Source organism: Lipotes vexillifer, unplaced genomic scaffold (assembly GCF_000442215.2).
Source record: "Lipotes vexillifer unplaced genomic scaffold, Lipotes_vexillifer_v1.1 scaffold361, whole genome shotgun sequence".
In the NCBI taxonomy this organism is placed as follows: Eukaryota; Metazoa; Chordata; class Mammalia; order Artiodactyla; family Lipotidae; genus Lipotes; species Lipotes vexillifer.
In genome coordinates this window covers 212,423-222,126 of record NW_006787562.1, presented here as the reverse complement: position 1 = coordinate 222,126, position 9,704 = coordinate 212,423, and the positions used below count along the sequence as shown (strand labels likewise).

The following is a 9,704-nucleotide window of genomic DNA, read 5'->3' as shown; positions in this document are numbered from 1 at the left end:
CCCTTCTCCACCCCTGTTGTCCTTTCTCTAACCTGATTGCCTCAGCTCCCTATAAGGCTTCTCTTCCTCAGATGGCCCTAACCCACAGCGTCTCAGTCCAAATTCCAAGAACAAGATTCTTCTTAGCCAGTGGGTTGACTTCCTCCTGGGCCCAAGAAGGCAGGACTCCAAAAAGGGAAACACGGGCTAGGTAGATCATAGCAAAAGCTCTCTACCACAAGCTCAGGACACATTAAAAACGATGTAATATAATGGTTGGGCTCCAAGGTCAGTTTACAATTCCTGTTTGATCCATATCATTGTAAAATATTTATTTGCAATGAGAAAAAGAGGAGTGTGAAATTTAAAGACTGAAATTACCTAGTGGTGTTTCCCCTCCCCCCTCCATGATTTTTAAATGGTTGCATGGTATTCCAAGTAAAAGTGTTTTATTTATCTTAAATAATGGCTTTGCTATAAGGTGTAGATTTTAGCACCTGAAAGGACCATCAACAATAATAATATCTAGAGCTTATTCAGTGATTACTATTACCAGACTCTGTGTTTTTTATATACTGTCTCATTCAGACCTTGCAATAGTCCTGTGAAAATAGATGCTATTATTTTCCCTGTTTTAAAGATGGGGGGACTGAGGCACAGAGAGATTAAATCATTAACAAAAGTCGTAAGGCTGGTTAGAGTCAGAGCCAGGATTCGAGCCCAGGAAACCTGGTTCCAGAGTCTGTACTCTGAACTTCTCTGCTACCCTGCCTTTATCAGAGGCCAGCAAGTATGATGTTCCAGGGTAAACAATCCAGAATGTAATCTGAGTAATAGTTCTCTCGTATTGGAAGTGTTCAGACAGTCTGGAGCAGGGCTGTTGTAGAGGAAATGAGGAAGTATATTAGTGGTTGCTAGGCCATGGACTCTCTGCCTCAGAATCACCCAGGGAGCTAATTAAAAACCATGAATTCCAAGGTCCAAATGCAGAGGTTCTTATTCACCAGGTCAGTAGGTCTGGGGTGGAACCCAGTAATCTATATTTTTAACAAGTTCTCTAGGTGATTGTGATATTCAGCCTGGTTTGGAAACTCTGGACTTGGTAATCTTTTTTTTTTTTTTTTTTTTTTTTTTTTTCGTTCTTGCGGCCAGAGCACAGGCTCCGGACGCGCAGGCCCAGCGGCCATGGCTCACGGGCCCAGCCGCTCCACGGCACGTGGGATCCTCCCGGACCGGGGCACGAACCCGTGTCCCCTGCATCGGCAGGCGGGCTCTCAACCACTGCGCCACCAGGGAAGCCCCCTTGGTAATCTTTTATTGCCACCATTATCTCCTAGGACTAGATGGTAAATGAAGACTTTGAGGGTTAGTGGTTGGTTCAAGGAATGCATTTAGGCATTATACCTTTAGGATCTTTCAAGATTACGACATTGGTTCTTTTTGTCTCAGAGAATATAGCAAAGGAGTGGCAGAATAAGAAATGAGGTGGTATTAGAATAAAGTGGAGTTCTGGGAGGTTTGTTTTGTTTTGTTTTTTTCAGTTTGAAAGCAGTCACTGTTTATTAACTGACCAGATTACAAAAATAATCATGGTAGATACCTTAGTTCATCCTTCTAATAAGCCTGTTGATCTGGTCTTCCCTGTTGCCAGCTTCTCCACCTTCTACAAAATGGGTGGTCTTTTTCTTCATTCCACCTCGTGGAGAAGACAATTTGAAGGGCCACAGGAAGTTGTTTGCTTCTTTGAAACGTTTTCCAACGGTATAGATCTCATGAATCAGATCCTCCATGCAGATAATACCGTATTTGCCAAGAGATCAAGCAATCAACACGTTATCCGTCAGGGCAGTTCGCTTCTTGTTGCTTTTGCCATAACCACGCTTGTAGATCAGTTCATTTACTGACTTCAGGTTTGGGTACCCCCATGCAATGTATGGTTCCATGATTCTCAGCATGTTAATTGAAGCCTCGTGCTTCACAAAGGTGCCATTGAAAATCTGACGGAGGCAAAGAAGCTGCAACACCTTTCGAACCTTTGGGCTCACACCATTGATACCTCTGATCCTGATGACAAATGCCAATTTGGCGGGTACGCGGAAGTTGCCAGCTTTTCTTGCCATCCCAGCCATTCGAATTCCAGCTCTGTACATCTGCCGGTATTCCCTGTGATAGTGCTTAGCTTTTTCATAGATAAACTTCCTCCTTGCCTTTTGAAGCATCTTTTGGGCAAATTTCTTCTTCAGGCACTTGATCTGAAGCTCTGTGAAACTCACTTTTTCTTAAGGGTTTCTGGCACAGCAGGAACCTTCTTTTTCTTCTCTTCTGCACTCTCCATGGTTCCAGCCAGGAAAGAGCTGTTTTGTTTTTGTTTTCTCCACAAAGAGAGCAGGCCTCTAGCTCAGAGCCTTCAACAGATGGCAGTATCTCTAGAAGTTAATAACATGACTTTGTTTGCATTGTGCTTATGTGTACAGTTACTTTTATCTACAGATGTGATACAGACTTTCAACATAAATGTATGAAAGAAAAATGAGTTTTTTAAAGAAAAGCATAAACAATAATAATTTGGTTCATGGATATAGCAAAAAAAAAATCATAACAGTAGAAGAAATGAATGAAATTTGGGAAATGCCAACTTGGATGAAGCCACAGGTACTCGTTATGGAAGTCCTGGGGAAAACTTGGAGTGCTTTTTCAGCACACTCATTTCCTGTCACTGTTGAGAACCACGAGTCTAGAATAAAGGACAAAAATCACATCTGCCACTTGTAGTGAAAAAGTTGGGAGCTTACATATATCAAGCCCTAGCACAGTGCCTGGCTTACTTCAGTCATTTAATAAATGTTATTTCCATTGTTTCCATCCTCCACTCCCTCCTAATAGAGACCAGGATTCTCCTGCTAACTTATAGTATGCTCTTAAAGAGCAAGTCACAGTGAAGAGGTTAGACCAGATCACTTCTGTAATCCCCTCCAGTGCCTAAGTGCTTTGTTTCCTTTAGTGTCATTTTAGTGGGGTTTTGGAAAGAAATGGAAACAAGCACATGTGTTTATCTATTTATGTATAGCAAATTCTGAAGTTCTTTGTTTTACTCTAAATAGTCCATACTTAAATTTGAAAGAGAAGATTATTGTCATCATCCAACCATCCTTTCAAGGTCTAATGAAGATTAAATGTTATTTACAACTTAATGTAATTTAGACTTTGAGTAGTTTAATGGCAAAATACAATGATCAGTTGATTTTTATGTTGTATGATCAAGCAGCTTTCACGTGAGTATACAGGGGAGTAAATGTCATTTCCAAAACTAATTATTTTGGGCCCTCATAAGAAATAAAGCTAGGTGTTTCATCCCATATTTTATAGAAATAGAATTTGAAATATTTCTTTAAGAGTCAGTGATTTTAGGGACTTCCCTGGTGGCACAGTGGTTAAGAATCCTCCTGCCAATGCAGGGGACACAGGTTCGAGCCCTGGTCTGGGAAGATCCCACATGCCGCAGAGCAACTAAGCCCGTGTGCCACAACTACTGAGCCTGCGCTCTGGAGCCCACGAGACACAAATACTGAGCCCACGTGCCACAACTACTGAAGCCCGCGCACCGCAACGGAGAGTAGCCCCCCACTCACCGCAACTAGAGAAAGCCCGCGTGCAGCACTGAAGACCCAAAGCAGCCAAAAATAAATAAATTAAATAACTAAATTTTTTAAGAAAGAGTCTGATTTTAAAAGAGGAATCAAATTACCAGGAAGTTCATCATAATCACATAGATTCTTAGACTGGGATATCATTTTGCTTTTATTTATGATATTTTACTCTTCTTTTAAATGTGTCTGACAATCTTTCCCTGTAGTTTACATCTGTATCTCTACCAACTAGACATTTAAGGTGTCAGTTCCTCCCTTAGCTAATTTTATAGACTTTGAGCTAGAAATCTGGTATTCTTACAAACTTAAATATACTGAATTTTGTTTCTTGATATTGAAGAAATTATTAAAGGAAAATTCTTATGTCTAACATTCTTGCCCAAGAGGGAGGTTCTGTAGCCTCAGAAGTCAGTAACTATTTATGTACATGTATAGTGCAGTTTTCTTTCTAATGTTAAAACAAAAAAACTACTTCAGGTAGCCCTGTATTATTTATATCTTATATGTCTGTGTACTTGAATTACTCAAATTTTGAGCTCCATGGTTATGATTATAATGTACCAGTTGATTTAAATTATTGATATAACAGTATTTGGTAATGGTGCAGGTTGGAATAAAAGATCATTAAGCTAAATATTTTAATCTTCATTGGCTCCCTGTTGCTTGGAATTTGTCAGAGTGAAATAGAATCACAGCATTTCAGAACTAGAAGGGCCCTTAGAGATTGTCTCATCCAGTCCCTCATTTGACACATGAGAGAACAAGCCCAGCTACTTGCCAAGGACCTACAGCTAGTTAGTAGCAAAGCTAGTACCAGAATCTAGGTCTGCCGTTTCCTCCTGATTCCGTTGGGATTTTTAGGTGGTGTTCTCTCTATTTCACTCCCTAATGTTGATGCCAATTATTCTAATCAGTTTCACATCTGTTTATTTTTAGGACATAGAGTTTCCCTCCATTATGAGTCTTTCTTGGTTAAACTTTATATCTGGCTTTCTTTTAGGTTGGTCTCCACTCATCTCTTTTAATCTTGAAGACTTCAAAATATACCTGGATCTACCATTTTTTTTGAAAACTCCAATATCAAGCAATCAATGACCCACCGTGCTCTTGTTATAATATAGAAGCTTTTCAGTTCTCCAACTGTAAACAAGATTTTCTCCCATTTTCCCATGAAGCCACATTGTTGTTTATTCACTTTAGTGGTGAGTGTTACTGTGCCAGCTGCTTTTGCTTTGGAAGATGTAGGCTTCAACCAAATGACCCCGCTGGGAGCAAATCATAGTTCTTCCAATGCATCATTTCTCCCAAGTTTTGAACTCTCAGCAGATTCCCACTCAGGTGATGATGTCATCATAGCCAGAGAGGGAACTAGTGTTTCAATTGAGTGTCTTCTCACAGTCGACCACTATGAAGGTGTCTATTGGTACAACTCAAAAGGACAGCAGCTGGATAACAGAGGCAGAGGTATAATCAAGGTTACTTATTTCCTATTACTTCTTTCTTCTTGGTTTTAAGGCATATTCAACAAGAAATCTATGAGGTACTACAGTAAATAGGTAAAACTTTGGAAGGCCTGGAGTATTATACCTATCAGAAAAAGCAAAATAATGGTAATTACTTAACCAGAAGAAAATAAATAGAGAATAGTTATAAATTTGAAAGGTGTTCACATAATGCTGGTGAGCTATTTTCTGTCCTCTTGGTGAGCTGGTTTCCTTCTTCATTCAAGGTAGACTCCATCAGGGTTGCTGCATACAGCTGTGCAGGCTACGCGCTGCACAACTCCAGGGGCACCATTCACCTAGACTGTAATGTGAGTAGTACAGAGTGCTGGCCCTGTGTGAATACAGCAAGAAGGGTTTGGGTTAGACTTAGAGTCATAAATAAAAATGTTTTTCTCAGAAATGAGTTACTAAAAATGTTGGAGGAAATCCAGGATGTTTTTAAAAATAGTTATAAAGATCTGTGCATAAAACTTTAAGTTCCTCAGAATCAGAAGGGCACCGAGGAGGAACTCTATAAGCCCTTCCTATTCTATACCTTAATTTACTTGAAAACAGGAGAGTTTCCCTTGTATTGTTTTTGTCTGTCAGTCTTAAAAAATCACACAAACATCATAATAATGTGACCAAGGTCTACATTTTGACAGGTTTTTATTTGATTATGCTGTTTATGAACCCATAAACACATCTTAATCAGAATACTATTTCCTTTAATTAGTGTTCTGTTAGACAGATTCTTTTTTTGAAGACTACTTGTGTTAAAACACCTTTGGAAGAAATCTCCATGAAATATCAATGGGATAAAGATTAAATTCTGGGATCCTCATAAGCTACACGTTTTGGAAAAGGCCCCTTTATATTTTTTGCTAGAAAGATAGTCTAATCTCTTGGAATATAAGGATATTTGGCTATTCATATTAGAGTGGAAAACAGAAAAGGAGACAGATGGTGCTTCCTTCTAAAGAATACGCTAAACATTTTAACCTTCTACAAACTGAGTAACTGGCCACCAAGGGATTGAAGAGTTTGAATGTTAGAAAGAACAGAGCTTCTTAAGAATATAGACCTATTAAATCAGAATCTCTACAGTGGTGCCCAGAAATCAGAATCTCTAGAGTGGTATTTTGAACATGATTTGGGGTTCCCTGTTTGGATCCACTGAACTAGACTCTTATCTCGTTTGGCTCTAGGGTCCTAACAAACCCATTTAAGATATGAATTAATCAATGTGATTATTACGGACTGACTGTATAGACAAAGCTTAGGTCAGGATGAGACCAGCCAAGTAGAATGACAGTTTTATTTTCCTATTTTGCCCTTACTTTGAAAACCACTAACATCTGTCATTGATGCTTTCAGCAGCAGCTCTGGACAATTATATTAAATTTTATGAATCTCAAGTGAGAAGAGTTTAAAGAGCATATTAGTCTAGTATAAGGTTCATAAATCTTGAGCTATTATCAGCAAGTGAGCTAGAGAGTTTAGATTGTGGTTATAGTGGTTGATGAATGGAGTCTATGTAGTTCATCATACCATGGATTCACAGGGTATCCTTTTCATAGCTCCAAGTTTATATAACAAGTTTATAAAATAATGACTATATTCATAACTACATGTTTTCCTCTTTACTTTAGTAAAAATATAACTAGAATTTAGATAAATTTTGATGATGATAAGAATGGGCACAATCCACAGTACTTACTAATTGATGTGCCACCCAAATAATCCTGAACCATAGAATCTCAGGGATGAAAGAGATCTGGAAGATTAGACATTGAAATGGTGCTTAACAAGCAGTCACCCAGCCTCCTCTGGGACACCACTTCTAGGCATTGGAACTCATACCTACACCGCACATCTATCCCATCTTTGAATGGCTTTCATAATTAAAGCACAGAGTACACTGAGAACTTACCACAAAGGTGAGAATTGTTCAGGCAGAGCCAAGTTGTTGTTTTTTTTCCAAGTTATTAAAGGATGTTGAATCACGGTGGGTGGTCAGTGTGCTTTGTTTTTCATACTCATGTGCTTTTGTATACGTGTTCCCTAAATGAAGATACCTTCATGTATGGAAGAGAGGCAGCATGTTTTAGGTTTAAAACAAGCCTAGGCATCTTAAGGGCAACTTTTTTCTCTCTCCCAAGCTGGTCATTTAGCCTCACTTGTGAAACATATCTTTTGGCTTGTGCTTCATTTACTCCTGCCAGAAAAACAAGATACTATCATCAACCAACCTTTTCTAACAAGACAAATTAACATGTGCAAGGCATGCCAGATTAGCCACTTAGTAATTGAAGAAATGCATTAAATTGGTAGGGTTTTTTAAAAATAGTTTTTGTCTTAAATAAGTTCATTATTGAAAGTAAACAGTTTAAAAGGAAGTAAAAATTACTCATAACACATTTTAAATAACCATTGTTTTATATTTCTGAGGCACATCCTTCTATTTATGAGAAAGTCTAGGTAGAGACTGTGTTATAGACACACACACACACACATAAATATTCCTTTCTAAGTTTAGTCATTTAGCATTATGTCGACACACCTGTCTCCCTGAAAGGCTTCTTACATCTAGCAGTGAAAAGGTAGTTATGATAATCATTAGTGTCAGGAAGATCTTGATTCCCTTTTTTAAGTTCCAGGCTGTTTAAATTCTTACTCTGAACATAAAAAGTCTGCCCTTTCTTACATCTTTTAAGGAAATAGCAGAGCCTAATAGAAGAGTTGATTTAAAGTACTCTCATGAAGAGGTGGAATATTGATAAGGCAGTTGGCATATTTAGTAATAGTATTCTTTATGCTGTAATTTTTTATTTCTGTTGGGTCATCAGGTGGAAAATGGTTGGTTTCTGATAACTTCCTGAATATCACCAACATAGCCTTTGCTGACCGTGGGCTCTATACATGTTTTATCACCTCTCCGATCCGTGCCTCCTACTCGGTCACCCTGCGTGTTATCTTCACCTCGGGAGACATGAGTGTCTACTACATGGTGGTTTGCCTGATTGCCTTTACAATCACTCTCATCTTGAATGTCACACGGCTGTGCATGATGAGCAGCCATCTTCGTAAAACTGAGAAAGCCATCAATGAATTCTTCCGAACTGAAGGGGCAGAGAAACTTCAGAAGGCCTTTGAGATCGCAAAACGCATCCCCATCATCACCTCAGCCAAGACTCTGGAGCTCGCCAAAGTCACACAGTTTAAAACCATGGAGTTTGCTCGTTATATTGAAGAACTGGCAAGAAGCGTCCCTCTGCCACCTCTTATTCTAAACTGTCGGGCCTTTGTAGAGGAGATGTTTGAGGCTGTGCGAGTGGATGACCCTGATGACATGGGAGAAAGAATTAAAGAGAGACCTGCCTTGAATGCTCAAGATGGCATCTTTGTCATTAACCCAGAGATGGGCCGGAGTAATTCACCAGGAGGAGATTCGGATGATGGTTCCCTGAGTGAACAAGGCCAGGAGATAGCAGTTCAGGTTTCTGTCCACCTTCAGTCAGAGACCAAAAGTATTGATACAGATTCTCAAGACAGCAATCATTTCAGCCCGCCTGATGATACAGGATCTGCTGAATTGAGCTCTAACTACAAAGATGGGGCATATGAAAGCTGCCAGCTGTGAGCTACCCCAGTACCTACAAAAATGGCTCTCAGAAAAGGAACCTGTTTCATGCAGGAAATAACATTTTTACCAAAAGATAAGTAGGACTTTCCCCTTGCTAATATTAAGCACATCAGAACATGAATTGTTACCAAAATCTTTCTAAAAATTCAGTGTTTTCCCTATCTGATCTTTCTCAGTCATTTACCATGAGCTTGATTAAATGACACATGTTGAGATTTACAGGGGCCTGAGACATCAGCGTAATGGGGAAAGTACCACACCCAGAATTACATGGCTTCTCTTCTGGTCATGGTTCCTCCATTGTTAGGGCTGACACTTATCTTTAGGCCTCAGTTTTCCCACTAACAAGATGAGGGATTTGCACTGGATGATATCTAAAGTCATTTCTGGCCCTCTAACTTCTCACCTGCCACCTTTAAACCAAAAGAATCTTCAGCCCATTTCTGAATAAACACTTCCCTAGACTTTGAGTCCCTTTTTATGGAAAGAACCAAGCTGAAACTTTTTTCTGTGATTTGGATTCCCACACCAATGCTATGCATAGAGGTGTGGGTGTTTTTCAGATGTCTTGCTGGTGGAGCATACAGTTGTATATGCTAGGTTGAATGTCTCCAGTGTAGCCCATGTCTGTATCGTTATACAGATACCGGGGAGCTAACTGCTCATTAGTAAGCTACTTTCCATGAGTAAATTGGAACTTCTGGGGGTGTATCATGTCTTTTTAACTTACTGAAGCATCATTTAGCTCATTGAGCCGGCAGTGATTTCCCAACTGTTCTCCAAAAGTGAACAGTTCGTTCCTAAAGAATAATGTCTTCATTGTTTTTAGAATAAGAAATAATGTCAAATCATCTGTGTCTGGTAAATTAATGGATTTTGACATTTCTGTTCATAGAATTTCTCAGGCTTTCCCTGTTTAAAAGTACTGGACTCTATGAGATAGTTCTG

The 9,704-nt window shown here is 39.3% G+C and overlaps 1 protein-coding gene and 1 pseudogene across 2 annotated transcripts in view; one reads left to right on the top strand and one right to left on the bottom strand.

Annotated features, from left to right (window-relative positions):
* Positions 1-9,079, top strand: part of MFAP3 (microfibril associated protein 3) — a 13,407-nt gene extending 4,328 nt beyond the window's left edge. The window contains exons 1-2 of one of the 2 annotated variants that reach the window (XM_007460309.1): positions 4,632-5,090; positions 7,960-8,753. In XM_007460309.1, the coding sequence (XP_007460371.1) occupies positions 4,796-5,090; positions 7,960-8,753 (1,089 nt within the window). In that variant the 5' untranslated portion in view covers positions 4,632-4,795. Of the gene's footprint in view, positions 1-4,631; positions 5,091-7,959 lie in introns of those variants that run through there. The other variant, XM_007460310.1, reaches the window with a different exon arrangement.
* LOC103071490 (60S ribosomal protein L7 pseudogene) lies at positions 1,581-2,317 on the bottom strand (annotated as a pseudogene).
* Positions 9,080-9,704: the final 625 nt, after the last annotated feature.